The sequence below is a fragment of the Coffea arabica genome, chromosome 4c (assembly GCF_036785885.1).
Source record: "Coffea arabica cultivar ET-39 chromosome 4c, Coffea Arabica ET-39 HiFi, whole genome shotgun sequence".
In the NCBI taxonomy this organism is placed as follows: Eukaryota; Viridiplantae; Streptophyta; class Magnoliopsida; order Gentianales; family Rubiaceae; genus Coffea; species Coffea arabica.
Genome location: NC_092316.1, coordinates 6459276 through 6481309, shown reverse-complemented (window position 1 = coordinate 6481309; position 22034 = coordinate 6459276). Strand labels below are relative to the sequence as shown.

The 22034-nt window shown below is 37.7% G+C and overlaps 2 protein-coding genes and 1 long non-coding RNA gene across 3 annotated transcripts; 2 read left to right on the top strand and 1 right to left on the bottom strand.

The window, feature by feature from the left end:
* Positions 1–296: 296 nt before the first annotated feature.
* Positions 297–1693, top strand: LOC113740147 (protein STRICTOSIDINE SYNTHASE-LIKE 12-like). The gene is made up of 3 exons (XM_027267654.2): positions 297–562; positions 754–1023; positions 1136–1693. Exons 1-3 carry the CDS (start codon positions 300–302, stop codon positions 1617–1619), a joined length of 1017 nt encoding a protein of 338 aa, XP_027123455.1. The 5' UTR covers positions 297–299; the 3' UTR covers positions 1620–1693.
* Positions 1694–6009: 4316 nt separating this feature from the next.
* LOC113738761 (uncharacterized) lies at positions 6010–8469 on the bottom strand. The gene is made up of 3 exons (XR_003460206.2): positions 7991–8469; positions 7471–7583; positions 6010–6734 (listed from the first exon to the last, which is right to left on the bottom strand). It is a non-coding gene; the product is annotated as an uncharacterized lncRNA (long non-coding RNA).
* A 9269-nt stretch (positions 8470–17738) lies between these two features.
* LOC140004652 (protein STRICTOSIDINE SYNTHASE-LIKE 11-like) lies at positions 17739–19418 on the top strand. Its single transcript, XM_072044775.1, has 3 exons — positions 17739–17744; positions 18568–18833; positions 18938–19418. Exons 1-3 carry the CDS (start codon positions 17739–17741, stop codon positions 19416–19418), a joined length of 753 nt encoding a protein of 250 aa, XP_071900876.1.
* Positions 19419–22034: the final 2616 nt, after the last annotated feature.

The following is a 22034-nucleotide window of genomic DNA, read 5'->3' as shown; positions in this document are numbered from 1 at the left end:
CTCCTATTCAACTAATTTATCCTTCTTATCATTAGTCGGGCTAAAAAATTCACTTTAACTCAATTGTCCATTGTCAACTTAGCAATAATCTTTGGTCGAAATTGGATTTGGAACTTGATTCATGAAAAATCATATTACAAATATAGATCACATTACGAGGTCATACGATCGAGCCCACATGACTATCCTAATAATTTAGTCCCTGTATCATTTTAAAGCGCCCCGCCATGGCTCGAGTTCGCCCCTATAAATACCCTACTCAGTTACGTTATTTCCATGTAAAAGTTTATCGTCTAGACATGGCAACAATGGCAATATTGTTTCCTAATAAAAGGGTTGTTGGGTTTATTCTCAGTTTTTATGTGTTTGTTCTCTGTTTCCTCCCCACAGTATTTTGTGCTGGACATCTCCAAAAGCTTCATCTACCTGATCCTGGCCCCGACAGCTTTGCATTCGATTCAGCAGGTCAAGGGCCTTATACCGGCGTTGCTGATGGGAGAATTTTCAAATATAAAGGACCCAAAGTTGGTTTTGTGGAGTATGGATACTCAAAAGCAGATAGGTAACAAGTCCTTCTACTTGCACTTTTAGTCATAAATAATTATATCATGAATTACCATATCCCAAATAGGTAGCAAAAACAGATTGAGAAGAGGAAAAAAAAAAAAAAAAGATCTTGAAGCTATTTAATGCTTTATTTCGTGCATATATTATCGCGACTAGTAATCTTGGATGCCTTCCAATTTGGTTTAGGTCTGCGCGATTTTGTGATGGCACTAATTCAACCGCCTTGGCAAAATCCTGTGGAAGGCCATCAGGGTTGGGGTTTTACTACAAGACTGGTGAGCTTTACGTAGCAGATGATGGTGTAGGCCTTGTTGTGATTGGACCTAAAGGAGGTGCTGGAAAAGTACTTGCCTCCGGTGCAGAGAAAGTGCCATTTGGCTTGCCTGATGGACTAGATGTTGATCAGAATACTGGCATCGTGTACTTCACAGATGCAACTGCCCGCTACACTATCAAGTTGGCTAGATAACTGTCATTACAGTTTATTTTTCTTCAATCAATACTCTTGGATGTATTATTTAAAGCGTTAATTCCTGAATGTCGACATATAACATTTTGTTGTTTGCAGTGAAATCCCGCAAATAATTGCTAGTGGAGACTCAACAGGAAGGCTATTAAAATACAATCCAAGAACCAAAAAAGTTACTGTATTGCTGAGAAGACTAGCAGGGCCAGCTGGGGTGGCAATTAGTAAGGATCGCTCATATCTTCTTGTCACAGAATTTCTGAAATCAAGAGTTTGGAAGTATTGGTTAAGGGGTCCGAAAGCAAATACAGCACATGTTTTGTTAAATGTGTCAGGATCGCCATCTAAGATCGTTAGGAACAATGTGGGAGATTTTTGGTTAGCAATGACGGTAAAAAGGCAAGTTCCAACCCCAAGAATTAAACTTCAAGGACTAAGGATCAATGGATATGGCAAGATATTGGAAACAATAACCTTCAACCCTGGTTTTGACTCGTCAATGATTACAGAAGTTCATGAGCACAAGGGGGCACTATATTTAGGTTCTCTATATGTTGGCTACGTGGGAGTATACAGGAAATTCTAGTAGACATTGATATGTTTCTTTGTTTAATAATAAGGGAGTTGCATCTCAATAGTAACCGGTATCAACTTTTCACATTGGGTTGATCGATTGTTCAGTTTTCTTTTCTTAGTATAAGTAAAAAGTTTTGAACTCGAGACCTCTATTGTACTTGTACGAGGTTTACTAATAAATTTTTTTTTGAAGTTATTATTTTTTGTACATATACTGGTCTTTCCCACTAAATTCGCCGTCTTTTTACAAGTTATTATTTTTTTCTTGGTCTGTAGACTCTGTACGAAGAACGCTATTTGGGCAATAGTCAATTGCTCTTTACTTTCATAAAACTTCTACCATTAACAAATAGTATGACATACATGAAAAAAAAAAAAAAAAAGGTTATGACATACACATGATTTTGTTCCAAAATAATCTTCATATATTGCGGATCTGTTATCTACAAGATTTTGACATGTCTTGCTTTGTAAGCCAGAGAGCATTACATATTTACATTACCATCTCTCGAGTTTCTATTTCATTATCAAACTCGATAAATTTTGTTATTCAATATGGTCTACGACAGTTAATTTTATGGTTGGTGCTTGAAAGGAAATTTTTTTTTTCAGCATTTGTGCCTTTTCTCCTAATTTAAAGCTGAAATTTGCTTAAAAATTTTGAGAAGGCAGAATAATATAAGAGATGCACGGTGCACGAGTAGGTAAATAATTAGTTTTGGTTGGATTTATTGAAGGGGTTGAAACTAAAATCACAATACGCTAATGCCCAAAAGTAAGCAAGATCAACCACAGGTAAGTAGAGAGTTATAGTTTGGAAGTTTTCATACTTGTTGTCAGCATAATACAGAGATAATGGAGGGTAGGTAGGTTTATATTGATTGTTACTACCATAAATATAGAAATAACAAAAGCTAAGATATATTGTGCTAATATTCTGAACTGCCAAGACCCAGTCATATGCATCTTTAAAGGAGATAATAATAGTAGGTACTTTTTAAAAAGAGTAATAATAGATATTTATTTTTGATATACTTAAGAATTGAATAAAGAATTTTAAATAGGTTGCATTTAAATACACTTCATTAAAGTCAGTGCTGAATATTAGGTGCAATAATAATGCCTTTAACATTGTTTTTAACTTAAGTAAAGAAAATGTACATATTTTATCACCAAATTAATTAAAACCTATATATTTTTGTCCATTAACATATTTTTATTAATTGAGCAGCCATTTTGACGAAAGAAGAGGTTACTGACTAAATGAGGAATTTTAAATAGTTTAATAAATGATCATTTGCTCTTCTTTCATTTACTTTATTAACTTATAGGGAAAACATATATTAAGAGTTACAAGAAACAAGATAAGCGACGCGCGCGACACACTTTTTCTTAAACTGCGACCTTCATCTTTTATCTCCAGCCTACCGCACTTATTACATTCCCAAAAAAGAATATTTAAAAGGCTAATAGCTATTTGTTCAATAAATAAAAGAACAGTCCTAAACTAACACCCCAAAGTCGTCTATTTAATTTCACGTTAACCACAGTGAATCCCAGTCTTTTCAGTTTTTATTTTAAATTTTGGATTTTTGGCACTTAAAAAGGCTAATAGCTATTTGTTCAAGCTTATATAATTTATTCCAAAGGTAATCTTTTTATGCATTGAGCGAGTGTAAATGTATGTTACGTAATTTAATTTTAAATTTAAAATTCACTTTTTACATAGGTGACACACATGATGCATCTACACTTGTTAGTGTAAAAAATTCTCTATATTGCCAGTGCATAAAAGTTTAAAAATTAATATTCTATACATTGACAATTTGTACACTGCCACCTTTGGATAAATGATAACGATAGACAGCAATAAGATTTGAACAATTATCATGATTTTGCAAAATTGGCTAGTTATATATTAAGAGTATAATCGAGTAGAGTCGAGTTCAAGTAGTCCATTACTCGATCTTGAGTTGAGTTAAAAAATTTGAATTTGAACTCGAACTCGTCAAACTCTTGAAAGTTGAGCTCTATTTTGTTAAGCCTAACTTAACCTCAAGTTTCATTAATTAGAAAAAAGCAAAAAAAGTTGAATGATCTGTTTCCTACCAAAATTGGCCTTTTTAATATCAACTTAATTGAGTTGTCATTATATTCAATACTTTTTGCGTTACCCGCATACAAATTTTTTAAAGTTTGTTAATGGTCTTGATTTCCCGTCTTATAAAGAAATCAGATTGCTATTCCATTCCCTTCATATATATAACTTCCCAACCCTCAACGTCATTTTAAAAAAAAAAAAAAAAAACCCAACAAAAAAGCCACAGAAATCTTGCTATCAATTGTCTAGTACCAATATATCCACAGAAGTCTTGCTATCAATTATCTAGTACCAATACAGAAAAGCCCTCACAGCTTGCTATTTATTCCCAGAGGAGCTAAAAATGACGCAATTGGTAATGTTCTTGAAACATTGAATCTTGCTGGAAAGTTCAAGAATTTGAGGCAAATCTGGTGTGCTAATTGCTAAAGCACCAGGTTTGCCGCAAGGAAATGTTGGAAACTTCTCCGCATTGACTTCTGAATGAGGCATACTTACTTGACGATTGGCTTATTGAATCCTGCTATTGTTTCCTACTGCGTCCTTGGTCTCTTGGTCTGTGCGAAGGAACGATACTTGGTCAATAGGCAACTGCCTTTTTTTTTTTTTTTTTTACTTTTATTGGGTAATCAATACTTCAATAGTCACAACTGCTCTTTGCTTTCGAATAACTTTTACCATGCATTTCCTCGCAATTTACAGCGGCTCGCAATCAGTCCACCCCATACCAAACACCACACAACAAACTTCACATAGCTCATAGCTGAGAAAATTGAGAAGATCATCAATGGAGAATAGCAATGGCATAGGGATCTACAGCCTCGGAATTTAATCAATGGAGAAATGGGCAATCAGCATATCAGACAGGTCAACACAATGTATTGAGATCCATTATCCGTCATGAATTGTGGTCCTGTGACCTGATTTGGAGGGACGGACACAGTCAATGGACGGAGTCCACACCTAGACTACATGGCTTTAATCCTGCAGATTTTTATTTTTATTTTTTCAGATTTGGAATCCCCTGCAGAGCCATTTATTGGGATTCGACCTATTTACATCCTAGACATGTTGGATAAAAATTTACGTGTTTTGACCCCGTATTGGACTCAGATTCGATTATTAATATATTTAAATACGTAATATCTCCATTATAATTTGTTACTGATTCATTTGTTTTGTCTTAAATAAAAAAAGTTTCCACATAAATCAAGTAATTGTTGAAATTTTTCTCATGTATTAGTAGTATTTTACGAATAAAGTTTGTCTAAAATAGAAGTATTGAAATTATTGAGAACTATTATAGTGAATCGATTGAACCCGTTCGTCGCAACGGATCTTCTGTACCACACCCTGTCTCACATCCTGTCCCATTCCTTAGAATCTCGCCAAGTGTCCCTTAATAAATCAAACCCTCAAACAACCCAACTCGAACCATATTAAGTTAATTAATCGATTAACCGGGCGAAGAAACTTAATCCCTTTAACCATTATAACCAAAACCAAGAAAAATAAAAACTCTTTAATCAAAATCACAGTTTATCAACGAAAAAAACCCTAAAATATTAAAAAATCTCTGTCCTCTCTTCATCATCTTCACCGTACTCTTACGGTTGTTTCAGCCTCTGCTTCACTGACGACTCTTCTTCTTCCTCCTTCGGATTCCTCAAAATCCATTTCCCTTTTCCCCCCTCCAACCCATCGATGGAATTCCAACGGCTTTTTCAAAATTGTCACCTGCGCTCCGCCGAAGCATGGCATTCACTCCACTGAAGCAATTGAAACTAGTATCGGGTATCAAGATGCTATCTTTATCTTTTGCCTTTCTAGAAAATCCAGATTGCTTTTTAGTGCCTATTGGACGAGTTTCAAGCATGGCATTTTGAGTGGCCTTCTCTGCTAGGAATAATTTTCTTTGTTTGAGTTTTATTTAGTGGGTAATTGACCAGAATTATCTGAAACTGATGCATGGTATAATATTGGACCCGAACGAGAGACCTCTGCTCTTTCTCTCCATCCTTTTTTTTAAACTCATTTTTTGTGTCATTCATGTTAAAGGTACTCCGAAAACTTGTTCTCTGATTCTAAACAACTCGGGACCAATCTCGTATTTGACTGTTGACACCAAATTGTATATATAATCCATATAACAATGCTGAAATTCCCAAAATATGTCCATAAACCAGGCCCTGTACACCTTTGCACCCTTCTCTTTAGCACATTGAGCCATCCAACTCACAGTCTGGCTCCCATGGTCAAACATATTCAACAGCCTCTTGTTCGAATGGGAAGGATAAGATTCAGCAACAATTTAAATGCAGATCCTCTACTAATAGTAAAAACAAGTACAAACTCATTCTCAAGAATGTTCAAGTAATCCATAATTTTGGTTTTAATATCATGCTCCACAGTACCTTCCTCTGCACACCAATGAAGTACATGATTGCTCAAATTTGCAGTAATTTCCTTTAAGCTAAATATAGATGAATCCCAATACTGTAGCGTTTGAAAACAAGAAAACAACCCGTACAAAGTCAATTCTCAAATGGTCAATTGTTTCTCAACATTGGAACTTTGGGTACAAAGTCAAGAACCAACAAGAAGGCTTCATTAAAGCCAGGAATGGATTCTTCAATGCAAAATGTCCTTTCAGACAAAAGAGTAGTTGCCCTCAAGAATTCCTTCTGGGCATTAAGCCTTGCAAGAGATATTGACCTTCCCAAGCAGCCATCTTGATTCAAAGACTCAGAGTGAATTTCATGTGTTTTTACGAAGTGACCCATCTTCAGAAGCCTCCTCGAGAGCCTCCCTTAGTTTGTTCTCCGGCGAATTCTTGAGAGTTGATGGCTCTGCCTTACCCCACTCCTCCTCCTCCTCCTCCTCCACGCAAGAACCTTTTCCTCTCCTGCTCTTCTTGTCCATCATCAAGGTTGCACAGAATGATATAGGCTTCCATAGTCTCAGATGCAGTAACACGAATCAGTTCCAGTTGACTGCAAAAACCTATCATCATATCAGATACCCCTGCAGTATTAGGGAAAAAGTTACAAGCTTTACATGATTGAAGCTTCATTATGCATAACATTCTGCAAATAAGAGATTACAATTATCTAAGTTACATAATTTTCATAAACATTGAACTTTGTAAACAGTAACAATGAAGTGAATGAATACATAAACCCTGTAACTAGTCACACTAATGCATGTCAAGATGGCACCTCTATCCATATAGACCAAAACCAGAAAACCATTTGAGAAAACAGTGATCACACATGTTTCTTGGCTTTAATTCATAGTTACAGAATAAAAAAAAGAGCTTTTTTTTGAGAAGCACTTACCTTTAGGCCTTATCAGGTTTTAGATGATCTCATCTGCCAAAGACAGAGATAGATTTCCCAAATGAAACCAGCAGGTTGACCAATAATACTACTACGACTAATCAAGATTATGAATCAAAGACCATCCATTCATTGTTGATCAATAATACTACGACTAATCTAAGATTATGAATCAGCATTTGATAAAAATTTCAACTCATGGACTAATTATCAAATGCATCAAATAAAATTGCGACACGAAAGAGTAGAAGGGAGACAAGGATCGCATGTGCCAGCACAAAAAAGTAACCACCATGCAAACTTTAACATATTTTCTAACTACTAATTACAAGCCTACAGGTAGTCCTAATAAACAAAATCAAACGTATAAAACGCAAAACACCCTCCTAATAAATATGGGCTCAACCAAGTCAGACTTTTACCTTATAGTTTGATTCATCTTCCTCTTAGGCATTTGATCGAACAGCTGGTGAGCTTCGTCCAGTACATACCGAATTTTCAGAAAATTTAACAGATGAAACATTTGGAGTGGAAGCTGCAAATTAGAAGAAAAATTCCCTTAATCAGCAAAAGATAAAGGCAAACTTGTTACCCTCTAGTTTCATCATCTACACCTAAGTTCCAAAACACTAAAACAGAGACACTAGAGAATATAACCAATTTCTTACTACTACACACATGCAGTTGAGGATATAGCAAAACTAATTCAAATGTGTGTATCTATACCAATTTGAAGTTGAAAACTAGATCAAGTGCCTAAGCTAAGCAAATTACATCAAATTGGCCTGCGTAGCTAGAAAGAAAAAAAAGCAACACAAAAAAAAAAAAAAAAACCGCAACCGAGAGAACAAAAAATGAAACCGCAATAAACTCGTTCAATAGGCACTAAAAAGCAATCTGGATTTTCTAGAAAGGCAAAAGATAAAGATAGCATCTTGATACCCGATACTAGTTTCAATTGCTTCAGTGGAGTGAATGCCATGCTTCGGCGGAGCGCAGGTGACAATTTTGAAAAAGCCGTTGGAATTCCATCGATGGGTTGGAGGGGGGAAAAGGGAAATGGATTTTGAGGAATCCGAAGGAGGAAGAAGAAGAGTCGTCAGTGAAGCAGAGGCTGAAACAACCGTAAGAGTACGGTGAAGATGATGAAGAGAGGACAGAGGTTTTTTAATATTTTAGGGTTTTTTTCGTTGATAAACTGTGATTTTGATTAAAGAGTTTTTATTTTTCTTGATTTTGGTTATAATGGTTAAAGGGATTAAGTTTCTTCGCCCGGTTAATCGATTAATTAACTTAATATGGTTCGAGTTGGATTGTTTGAGGATTTGGTTTATTAAGGGACACTTGGCGAGATTCTAAGGAATAGGACAGGATGTGAGACAGGGTGTGGTACAGAAGATCCGTTGCGCCCTTTCGTCAATTTCCTAAGGTCAGACCTAATAATCACATCTAATTTGATGGCAATTAACCAATGGTATACGGAAAGCACTAAAATGTTAATTCTAGTGTCAAAATACAACCCAGCTTTATTTTCTAAACCTATTACGTACGTATAATTTACTTCCTAAAACTATTACATCTAATCTGATCATTGGCTAATCTTATCCTGAAAGTACTAAAATCCTAGTGAAGCTTGATCTAATTTTTCTAACATCGTGTCTTGCTGCGGTATCCTTCCCAGGCCCACAGTTATTTCACTCTTCTGTGAAATATTTCAACGATTAATGCGTGGGGTGTTGTAATATCAACTTAATTGGAGGCTGTAGATGTCAAGAGGCTAGAGCCATAGCCGTATATTTGTAGTAGCCGTGCTATTAGCACAGTAGGAAAGGGAAGTAGGGTTGTGGAAGAGGAAGGGTGGCTAATAATTAACCATTATGCTCTCCTGCCTATAAATAGCAAAATAAGGATTACGTTGGCCATGCCATTCTTAAAGTATAGCAACTAGCAAGCAATTTTTTTCCAAGAGTAGAACTAGAACATTCGCAATGATTTCCATTTCTATTGTTCTATTTTTCCTTACTCGCATATATGCCTATGATCCATCCGTACACAAAATTTACTCAAATCAATCTCCCTTCTAGAGGACCTATCGACCCAGAGTCAGTTGCTTTGGATCGATTTTACTACCAAGGACCTTATGCTGGCGTGAGTGATGGCAGAGTTTTAAAATACGAAGGTCCAACAGTTGGGATTGAAAGACTTTGCCTTCACAAAGCCAAATAGGTACTAACTTGGAATTTAGATCTAGTTATGGAAAAGAGCCTTCTTAACTTGGAAATTCTAAATTTCTGAAATGTACTGTACAAAATTTTACGCGAGGGTGGAATGTATCTTAAATCATAATTAGACTCTATTCGGATACATTTAGGCTAGGAAACAAAATTAATTGGATTTAACTGATACAACAATATTCTTAGACACTAAAGAGATTCAAAGAGAATCCAACACTTCTTGACAAAGCTTCTATTGATTGAAGCATCCCCGCAAGATGTAATTGAGAGCTAATTAATAATTTAGTAATTTTTGAGCCTTAGTAGTTTATTAATTTAGTAATTAATATATACTACTAGCATTTTAGTAATTTTTAGCCTAATTAACAATTTATTAGCTTAGGGCTCCATCCGTATCTTTCCAAATTTAGCAAAACTTTAAATTAGGAGCTCCAATTGGACCAAACCAGGAATATGTTTCATGACATCAAGAATGAAATTAATTTGAATTTTGTAGGAAACTTATTCCCTTGCTATTACAGCTGCTCGCCATTAGTGCACCCCATACCGATAGCCCACGACAAATCTGCTGCTCTCATGTCCATTATCAATCGAGGTGTAGAATAAAAACAATGGCGTAGCCATCAATGGCCACCTTGAAACTCGAGGAATTTAATCAATAGAGAAATGGGCAATCAGCATATGCAACGGGTCAACAAAAAGACATTAGGGAAATAGGGACCATCATCCGTTATGAATTATAATCCTCTGACTTCGAGGGAGAGGAAGAGGGAGATAGAATTTTTTTTTTTTTTGTAAAATTTTTTTCATAAAAATACATGATTACAACCGAAAATCACAAGAGCAAAGGATGGGAATAACAACCCACATATACAACGACAAATAGGCCTGTCAATCGGGTCATATAAGTCGGGTTTTCATAAGTTCATGTTCAACTTATTTAATTTGTAACATTTTTGGGTTTTGGGTCATGAGTTTTGGATTAAAAAATATGAAAATCATACTCAACTCACATAATATTTAGATTTTGACTTTTATTCGGGTTTAGCCCAAACTCACTTATTATTTCTTAATTTTCTTAATATAATTACTATAACTATGAAGTTGTAAAACTAATTTAACATTCACAGGACCACAATATTAAAACTAAATATAAATAAGTAACAGTTCTTAAAAAGTACATAAATCAAGAAATTTTCAACACTATGTATGTTTAATTCGTTTAAAGTACATGAAAAATGGTAATAAAACATGCAGTTATAAACCACTACATCTTCAGAAGTTGGAATTTTTTTATATCCTTGTGACTTGAATCCAAACATACTTAATGATTTGTGTTTTTGTTTGAAATTCTAGACCAAAAAGAAATCAACCAATATTATATAGCACAGAAATTTACTCAACGAATAAGAAAAGTTAGAACTTTAGGGCCTGTTTGGAATCTGAGTTTTTTAGGAGTTTGTCTAAAATTTTACTATAGTACACTGTAGAAGTTTTCGAAAAAATTTTATAGAAGTTTTTGTAAGTAAAAAAATTTTGTAGAAGTTTTTGTATGGTGAAATTTTTTTCCTTTCCTTTTCTCTTTCTCTTTCTCTTTCTCTTTCTCTTTTTCTTTCTTTCCTTTTTCTTCTTCTTCTTCTTCTTCCCCGTTACCTCCGCCACCTCCCGCCACCCCTCTCCTCCCTTTCCCCTTCTCCTCCTTTCCCCCCGCCACCCCCTCTGCCCCACCACCCCTCTCCTCCCTTCCCCCTCAGCCCCGCTACCCCCTCCCCCCTTCCTCCTCTGCCCCTCCTTCCCCCTCTGCCTCGCCAACCCTCGTTACCCCTGCCTTCTCCCTCAGCCCAGCCACCCCCTCCCCTCTTCCCCCTCTGCCCTGCCCCCGTTACCCCCGCCTTCTCCCTTAGCCCTGCCATCCCCTTCCCCCCTTCCCTCTCTGCCTCGCCACCCCCCTCCCCCCGCCACCACCTCTGCCCCTTCCCCCTCTGCCCCGCCACCTCCCGCCTCCCCTGTTCCCCTTCCCACTTCTCACCATCTTTCTTTTCTTTCTTTCTTTTTTCACAGAGAGGTGGGGGAGAAATGGGGGAGACGCAGAGAGAAAAAAAAAAGACGAGGGGAGGATGGCAGGGGAGGAAGAGGGGGAGAGGGAAAAAAGGGGGGAAAAAAAGAAGACTAGGCGCATCTCCATAGCCATCAACAAGCCAGGGACGAAACGGTTGTGGTGGTCGACACTGGCGGTGGTGGTGGATTGGGATGGGGGTGGAAGAAGAAAAAAAGGGAAGGAAATTTTTTTTGTGTGTTGAATTTTTTTTTTTTTTTTTGTGTTTTGTGTATTTTGAAGTGTGTAGGTAAAAAACTTTGAGAAGGTTTTTTAGGGTTTCTGTAGCAAAAGTTGTTAAAAAACTTGTAAGTAAAAAACTTGTAAGTAAAAACTTGTCCAAAAAACTAGCTTCCAAACAGGCCCTTAGTTATGCATTACCAATATTGGCTCGCATGAAAGCTAGTAGAGAAGTTTTTAGATGTATTTTTGTGTCTTGTAATTTGTATATTTTAGTATTTAGTATAATATATTTGGATATATAATTATATATAATATCAAAACGTAAATATTATATATATCATTATATATAAGAGGTAATTAAAGGGTCGGACCTATATCGAATTTGAGCCCAATGAAACTTGAAATCGGCTCATATTTAATTCGAACCTAATTTTTAGGTTCAACTTCAGACCTGCTAACTAAATGATCGGGCTCATCAAGCTTTTTCTCGAACCGAACAAGTCGAGTTCGGACTTACCTGACCCTATTGACAATTCTAACAACAAATCTAGTCATCTGTCAAAGTTAGGATAGAATACGAATTCTTGATCTTGGCAGTGAAGAATATATTAAAAGTGACTCCGGGCAAACTGGCCTAACCAAACTGATTCATTTGAGTAGAATATCTAAAGGAATCACTCATTGCCTATAAATTCTTCCTTCACATAGTTGTCTTCCCTGAACGCCTTGTCCACAAATTTCTGCAAACTAAATGTACAAACGGGTACACTATGGCTTTGTTTATTTTTTTGCTACTTTCTACTTTCCCTGATTCGATATTCTCGACTGCTAATGATATTGCCATCACATCACCCACCCAAAGCATCACTCTCACATCATTTGAAAAGCTTCCTCTGCCCTCCACTGCGACCTCACCGGAGTCCTTGGCTTTCAATTTGCTAGGGGAAGGTCCTTACACTGGCGTCTCCGACGGTCGAATTCTGAAGTATATAAGGCTTACTAAGTCTTTCGTAGACTTTGCCTACACTTCACCAAATAGGTAATTTCTAATTTATTCTTAGGAGCACAAAGTGTATTTCATAATTGTCATATCTCAATTGTACCAATCTATGATGGTCATATGTTCGTGTCATTATTCTTGGAGCCCCAGTGAAATGGCTTTTATTCTTTATTATTCGTTTTCGATTACTTTAGATTTTACAAAAATCTGATTATTGGAGAATAATCAGAATCAACAAAAACTACTTTTTGGGTGATTATAAATTTTAATTTTCTGATCATTAAAAATGTATAATTAGAATATAAATGACAGGGCGTCAAACCTGTGCAATAATAATAATAATAATAATAACCTAAGTACCACTAAAAAGCTATCAATAATTAATCCTAGGTACTAGAGCAGGAACTCTAGGTGTGTAATGGGTTACTTGATTCACCCTGTTCCCAAAGAGTTTGCTGAATCCGATATATCAGAATTAATTAGTTGGTAAAAATTACTGAACAGTAGACAGTGGCAAGTAGGGTCGTCTCCTCTGGGATTGGGGATATTTATCTCTCTTAAATTCCAATTAGTATGGGGGATTTCACCGGAATGAAACTAACAATAATTAGACAATTCAAATAAAAATGAATACTTAACTAGCACAAATTGAGCAGGAATTAAATTAAGAGTAAATAAATTCTAGCCACGGATGCAACTACTCAGGCACAGTCCATTTATCCGATCATTGATGCAAGAGAGGTTCACTCAATTTATTAATAGTCTAGTTATAGCCATCGATGAACTCTAATAACCAATTTTTCCTTAATTTATAGATGACCAAGGTACGACCATTAATCACCCCTAACCAGAAAAGTACTCCTAGGTACGACCGTAGGAATTAATTTTCCAATTGTATTAATAACCAGAAAAACCTAGCCCTAATCAATAACACGCTACGAGAATTATTTAAATTAGATTGCACGTTCCCCTAATGTGTGAACACACCAGTTGCCACTAATATTAATCAATCAAACAATTACGAATTTAATTGACTAAATTGGCACGAGATTAATAAATCACATTGAACAACGGGCCCTTGACATCCAATTAATAAAATAATCCCATGAAAATTCAAGCAGACAACGTGCAAATATTAATAAATAACGGAACACGTGAAAACTAATTAGATCTCACAGATTTTCGGGACTGCGCCGTCGAGTTGACCCTTGACTAGATGGAAGACTTAGCCACGCCACATAATTAAATCACCACACGAATTAATAAGTTGCAAAGGCATTGCGTTTTCTATTAGGAAGCAAGGAATAAAAGTTGTTTTTCTCGTTGGAGAATATTGTCGAACACCTGGCGTGTGTCAGAGGCCAGTCAGGAGAAAGAAAGAAAAACTAAAGACTAGGCTAAAAACTAAACTAAAAGGTGGTCCCTTGCGTCTGTACGTTTGTTGCCTTTTAAAGAACCAAGAGAAAGGTCACTCCAAGCTCATCCAGTGGTCCCCACGAAATAGCACAAGTCTGCCGAATCCTCCTCAATGTTTTGAGCCTCTGCGCGTCCCCACCAACCTGCCTCAAGCCTCCAAGTTCTACTTAGTTTTCTTTTTTTCTTGGCTTCCTACGTTGCTTTCTTAAGAGCCAGAGGACCAAAGCTATTCCGTGGGCCTCCACCGAATTGAGAGGATGAACTACCACGGATAGGCCCTGCCGAATTGACTCTTGTCTCCTATTGCTAGTAGGACCATTTGGCAATTTTCTGCTTCACTCCTGAAATTGATTCCAAATACCAAATATGAGTAAATATCAGCAATTAACACAATATTTGTCAGGGATAGAAGGGAAAATTAATAATAAAAATACTAACAAATTATACCCTATCAATTCCTCCCACACCTGAATCATGCTTGCCCTCAAGCATGGGGACACTTCACTCAACAATGGCTAGCTTTCACACCGTCATTGCTAGTTGTGCTTATACCAAAATAAAGATTTAGTGGCTAAGTGTCAAGACATCCCTCCCGATTAGCTCCTAAGTTCATAGACCTGTCCAGTTCATGGCTAACTCGCCTAGGAAATCCAAATATTAACTAGCAACAGTCAGTAATTAAGTCAACTGACAACCAAAATCTCAACAGTGCGAACCAAGGATCGGCAGGCCAACATGATCATAAACTCAAATTTTCCACATCTGATTTTCTTTCTCTTTTCTTTTTTTTCTTTCCTTCTTTCCTTCTTTCTTTCTTTCCTTCTTCCCCGCTGCCCTGCTTTTCCCTTTTCCTTCTTTTCCTTTCACTCGCGCGCCGCCTGCCGCTATCGCCAGCCCGCCGCGCTCCAGCTTCGCCCACAACACCCGCCGCCACCATCGAGCACCACAGCGCTCCGCCAGCTCGCGGCCAAGCTTCACCTTGCGCCACCAGTTCTGTCCTTCGCCCGCCACCAACCTCTGCACCACAGCTGCTCTCCACCTCCCGCGCGCAACTCCAACCGACAGAGCGCCCCATTGCGCGGCCCCAAGCTCCACTCGCGCACGCCAACAGCTCCTCCTCCCACGCGAGTTTTTCTGTCCAGCCACGCCTGCACCACCTGTCAAAATTGACAGGTGGAGGTATTGTTTGCCTTTCCTCTTTCGCAATTTCTAGAAGCTAATTGTTGGAATTGATTCGCAATTGGGATAATTTTCTTGCTTTGTCATCTGCTGTTTTATTTGGAGTTTCTCCTGCACATTTTGGGGTTGGGTTTCTTTGAGGGCGTGTCGAGCAGATTAATTCATTGCGTAATTTCTGCTGTTGCTGGAATTGCTAGCTCCTTGGGTTAATTGCTGTTTTTAGTAACTCGCTTATATTTGGTTATTGGGGGCGCCCGTGACGCTTATAATTGCTACTCGATTAGGTATACTGGACCTGTCAATTTTGTGCTTTCTAATGTTTTGGTTTGCCTGTTGATCACCATGGTGAAGCCTCGATCTTCTTCTAAGTCTAGGAAACCTAGGCAATCACAGCCTCCAGCACCCACACCCACTATTCCAGCCTTTGACCCCTCGCACGAACCTTCCTCCTCTGGGAGGAGAGCTTGCCTTGGGAGACAGAGGAGCGTCCATATTTCTGACCCTGCACATTTTGGGGGAAATCTGCACTTCACTAGGGCCGCCGACAAGCAGCGATATGCTGTTTGTTGTGAGCGGCAGATCACTCCCTGCCGATATCTGGACGCCGCCACCGTGGGCCTCCTAAATATTAGCGAACCCCTCCACCATTTGATCAATGGCATTGGGTGGCGCCCATATTCCCGTATTGTTGATCTCCCGGCCTTTGTTGAGTTGGTGAGGGAGTTCTATGCCACTTTTGAGTTCACCATTACTACCGGTTATTCTGCGTCTATCCCCATGTCATTCGCTTTCGATTGATGGGTCATGAGTTCCACCAGTCGATTACTGATTTTAATTTAACTTTTGGCTTTATTGATCCGGCCTATGCCGCCTCTCGGGAGTATGCCGAGAGTGCGTGCGACTACATAGAGCCGTTCTTCTCTCGTTATCGAAGTTTGTGGGAGGCATTGTCCGTCGACCCTGCCTCTTATGATCCTCGCCAGTCCAAGAGCTCGTACATCAAGGACCCGGCTTCTCGCTACATCCAGCGCTTCCTAGCGTATAGTTTCTCGGGTATGCGAGATAGCTCGGGTATATTGTCCAAGCCAGAGTTCTTTTTCATATGGTGCATGCATAATAATATTAAGGTTAATTTGGGGTGCTGGCTCACTTCTCAATTTAAGTCTGTTTTGACAAAAAAGAAGCGCCCTTTGATTCTTGGGTCATATATCACCCATTTGGCTGTTAAGTTGCAGTTGCTTGATCTCTCTAACAATGGTTTACATGTTGCTTGTCAAATGGAGGCCTTGGACATCCCGTGCTTGGAGCGAATGGGTTTGGTTCGGGAGGGTGAAAACTGGTGGGAGATTATTCCCCTGAAACCGATTAGACCTCCTCCTCATTCATCCTTTGCCAGTGCCTCCACGGCGGGCGGTGACCTCGATCCTTCTTCTTCCGCCCCCCCTTCCGCCCCTACGGCCGAGGAATGGCACCATCTCCGCAACACAGTCGAGAAGGGTTGAGACGCGGCAGCAACACATGGACATTAACATTCATAATATGGCGCAGAATCTAGCGGCTTTTATGCAGCAGGCCGGGTTCCCTCCTCAGTTTCCGCCTAACCCTCCCTTGTCTTGACGACTTCAGGGAAGTACCGTTGCCCCTCCCCGTTTTCTGCTATTATATTTTCACATTGAGGGCAATGTGTCATTTAGGTGTGGGGGGGTCTCAGTGTGGGTGCTAGATATTTCCAGTTCTCGTTTCTTTATTATTTTTCCTCTTGTTTTCTGTTTAGGTGTTGTTCCTGTTTTTCCCTTGCTTCTATCTTGGTAACTATTTTTGGCAGCTCGTTTTTGTTTCTTGTTAGTTGTGATTTATACTATGAGTTGAGTTTCGGTGGCAAGTAAGAGCATGCTGTCTTGGTGAATATTTTGAGTTTAGGACTTGGTCCAATTTACGGCTAACTTGTTTAGGCGATGTGAATATTTTGCTGGCATTGTTGGGTAGATTGGTCTCCTGTTTACCTTAGTTCTCCATATTTAGGACATGACGCAGGCTATGATCTGTAATTACTTGGTATTTTGGTGCTTATTGGTGAATAACATATGGCTCTACTCCGCTAGTGTCGCCACCTAGTAACCGGGAGCCTTCACCACAAGTGTCGGCTCTCGCGTCAAAAAGTGGCGATATCTATGAGTAAGTAGTCCTGGCGCTGTGAAAAGTCGAGTAACTGGGCTCTTTCATCTAAAAATGTCAGAGTTCACGTCAAAAGACTTGAATAGCTTGGGACTAAGCATTATTCGCGTAATTGAAAAAAAAAATCAATCAGAAAAAAGAAGGAAAAAGAAGAAAACGAAAAAAAAGAAAGAAAATCAGATGTGGAAAATTTGAGTTTATGATCATGTTGGCCTGCCGATCCTTGGTTCGCACTGTTGAGATTTTGGTTGCCAGTTGACTTAATTACTGACTGTTGCTAGTTAATATTTGGATTTCCTAGGCGAGTTAGCCATGAACTGGACAGGTCTATGAACTTAGGAGCTAACCGGGAGGGATGTCTTGACACTTAGCCACTAAATCTTTATTTTGGTATAAGCACAACTGGCAATGACGGTGTGAAAGCTAGCCATTGTTGAGTGAAGTGTCCCCATGCTTGAGGGCAAGCATGATTCAGGTGTGGGGGGAATTGATAGGGTATAATTTGTTAGTATTTTTATTATTAATTTTCTCTTCTATCCCTGACAAATATTGTGTTAATTGCTGATATTTACTCATATTTGGTATTTGGAATCAATTTCAGGAATGAAGCAGAAAATTGTCAAATGGTCCTACTAGCAATACGAGACAAGAGTCAATTCGGCAGGGCCTATCTGTGGTAGTTCATCCTCTCAATTCGGTGGAGGCCCACGGAATAGCTTTGGTCCTCTGGCTCTTAAGAAAGCAACGTAGGAAGCCAAGAAAAAAAGAAAACTAAGTAGAACTTGGAGGCTTGTGGCTGGTTGGTGGGGACCGCGCAGAGGCTCAAAACATTGAGAAGGATTCGGTAGACTTGTGCTATTTCGTGGGGACCATTGGATGAGCTTGGAGTGATCTTTCTCTTTTTAAGTTGCAAAGGCATTGCGTTTTCTATTAGGAAGCAAGGAATAAAAGGTGTTTTTCCCGTTGGAGAATATTGTCGAACACCTGGCGTGTGTCAGAGGCCAGTTAGGAGAAAGAAAGAAAAAATTGATAATCCAAAATCAGAATTTATAATCAGTTAAAATACTCAACTGAATAAACCCCTAGACTGTGGCGAATACCACTATTATAAGACTACTTATAATTAATTAATTGTGAGCTAGCAACTATGACCAGACAAAACAGAATAAAGGTTCATACTTCACATAGGTTTTGTAAACTACCGGCACCATATTTTCAACCTACACTGTGTGTTTAGGACTCGGCATTTTGTGATGGGACGACTAGCCTCGACAAGTCTCCGACCTGCGGGCTGCCTCTGGGACTGGATTTCGATTATTTCGCCGGTCAACTCTATTGTTGTGATCCATTCGTCGGCCTTACTCGTGTAGGAGCATTTGGAGGGCTGGCTACTACTCTTGTCCCGACTAAGGATGGAGTGCCTTACCGCTTTCTCATTGCCGTAACTAAGACTAGTGATGGACCTGTTTATTTTACAGATGCCAGTGCTGTTTATGGTCCAAAGTAAGTTCATCACTCTTGCATAAAACTTCTAGTACATTTTATGAGCGTGGCTGTTTTTGCATGGACTCAGGCTAATTGATTTCGATTACATTTTCATTACGAAGAGATGCGGATAAATCTATCCAAACTGGAGACTCAACAGCAAGATTGTTGAAGTACGATCCAAGAACCAAAAACGTAACCGTGCTACTCTCACAGCTAGCCGGAGCTGTAGGGTTGGCCACCGACAGTGATGCCTCATTCCTCCTCGTTTCGGAGTTCATTGCAAAGAGAATTCTAAGGTATTGGCTCAAAGGAGAAAAAGCTGGAACTTCTGAAGTTTTCTTGACATTTCCAGGAGGCCCGAACAAGATTAAGAGGAACCAAGAAGGAAACTACTGGGTTGCAGTGAATGTTCCGAAAAATGACTCCACCGTTGCACCCCAAGGTGTGAAATTTAGCCCTTCAGGAGAAATTCTAGCCATGGTTGATCTCAGCAAAGAGTACAATAGCCGCATTACAATTGTTATAGAATATAATAACAAATTATATGTTGGAGGTCGGAATTTTCCTTTTGTGGGTCAGTACGATATCAAATATGTCTGAAATTTAACTTCTACTAAGATCAATTTGTATCAGATCCCCATCATTGTGGTTGAAGCACGGATGCCCTTTTAAAACAAGTCTAGTTTGGTTGTCTAGACTCAGTAGCAAATGCTAAGATTTGCTACGGAATAATATACTTATATGCTGATCTTTGAAAGATTAAGCTTGTGCTAATAAAAGGCAGTCGCTTTAGCTTTCTGAAATTACCTCTACGCAATTGATATACTATCCTTGTTTTAGCTTAGAAAAATACACACACTGTAATAAGTTAGTTGGAGCTCAGAGATTCGCAGACGGCCGAATTCTTGCTTTTGGGATTGCTTTCGTAGCTATGTAAATGATGAAACGTCTTAAATTGACTTGTAATGATGTTTTAAGCTTGAGGTTGTTGCATAAATAAGACAATGCATGAGCTCTGAATACAAATCATATGCGTTGCTACCTTTGTGTTTGTTTGTTCTTAATGATGAGATTTGAGATGATGAGATAAAAGCATTGAAATAAAACTCATTTTTCACATTACTGTCATTTAATATGATAATTATGATCTTGAGCACATTGGCTTTTTGGAATTTTACTCGTTATAAATCAACCTACCTAAATGAGTAGAGATAACTTGCCCAATATGTAACATTGGGGAGGCCGGCCACCAACAAGGGAGATGAAACATATCCGCCTTGTATGACGTTAAATGTAGCGTATCTTTCAGGAACAATTTTACAAAATTTTCATTTTCAGCCCATCAATGATATTTTCTGGCTCTATTCCACACCATAATTACAGATTATGCGTGCCAATTTTATGTGCTGTGCGATTGAAATTCAGAATAACATTAACGAAAATACAAATTACATTCGTGAAAGGACAAGAATTTTAATATGCAAATCACTAATTTACAGCATTGTGAGAACAAGTCCAAAAACTGCACGCTCGCGCACAAAAACAATGGCATCAACCGTGAAATTTGATAGGGCATATATATATATATATATGAAAGTAACTATTTTAATTAGAGTATTTCTCACTCCTACATAGCATGCCTAATTGAAAAGAATTAACGAGTTATGGGTCATTTGAATTTTACTCATATTAAATATTTGATTACCACTCACTACTACTTCCACAGGGACTGCCATGGCCCCATAAATCCAAGTAATTTATGCTTCTGCACCTTGCTTGACTCTTCCAAGAATAGCAACAAACTGCCATCAATAGTGCGAGGCATTGATAATTTTCTTACTTTTTGTTATTTTCCTATGAAACTACGTAAGTTTATCTGTATTCGTATAATTTGTTTTGTATTAAAGAAACGTTTCTATAATAGTGTATTATTTGTATAGAAGGTTCTATTAACATTTTTGGCAAAAATTGTATATGAAAATCTTTGCTAGTAAGACAAACTTTAGGGAGTATTTGATAAAATAGAAATCTGAAAGCTGATATTTGAATTCATTAACTTATTGAATTATAAATATTGAAATCCTAACATTTGAGCACATTCTATATTAGGTGATAAGTAAATAGGTTATCACTTATTTTTTGGAGTAAGTTTTGCGTACATAATTCAAATCCACTTAAGTAATTAAGATATTCTATTTTTAGTTATCAAACACATCTTAATATATTAAGATCTTAATCTATTGAATTTAAGTGTTGAATTGGCTTATCAAACAGGAAGTGTTTAGAAGAAAAATAATAAATGTTTTTACATATGAGCAATTTGTCTTGGATTAATCTATCCACTCCAAAATGTTAACTTTAAAAAAGGGAACTATTTTTATTTAGAATATTTAAGAAAATTATAGCTTTGTATTTTCTTTAGGACTTGATTTCCATTGACATATATATATGAAAATTAAACATTTTGATGATTTTATCTTTCAGTTGTATGCTAAGTACACTTGAAATCCACAAATATAATTCTCTATCATTTGATAAACTGGAGTAAATTGATCCGCTTTTTGTCCTTAATATTTCTCACATATAACTTGAGTTTGTTAATGGCTGATCAATTTGGCCTGAATCTTTGTGAGAAGAAAGTTTTCAACTTCTTGTGACATTTCGATTGGGGTATAAACGTGCTTAATTAAACTGAATACACAAGTGATCAAGCTTATTTGATTAGTTTAATGAGTTTGAAATTTTGTTCAAGATTAATTTCTTTATTTATTGAATCGATTTTGAACGAGTTTTTTTTCGTATTTAAGCATTATCGAATATAAAATACTGTTCAATTTTGACTTGAATAGTTAGCGAAAACTCTAAAGAACTCTTATTAAGCCGAATTCAATTTAAGTATCAAGTAGTTTGGTTTATCTTTCAACCCTACATTTCAATGATTAATTAGAATATCCAAAAGTTTAGAGGCCAAGATCATCCAGCATATGAAAAAAAAAAGTATATAAATCAGAGTCCAATCCCATTATTTCAAAAAAAAAAAAAAAATTTCTTGGGTGGCAGTTGAATCAGATCGTTGAGTCAGCAGCCACTCTGTATAATAGAATGTTTTGTTTATACATTTTGCTATCAAGTGGGATGTACATGCAGTAATAGACAAGGGAGCTTTTGTAGTAGAACAAATTAATTTAACAAGAAAATTGAGTCGAGTTTCCAATT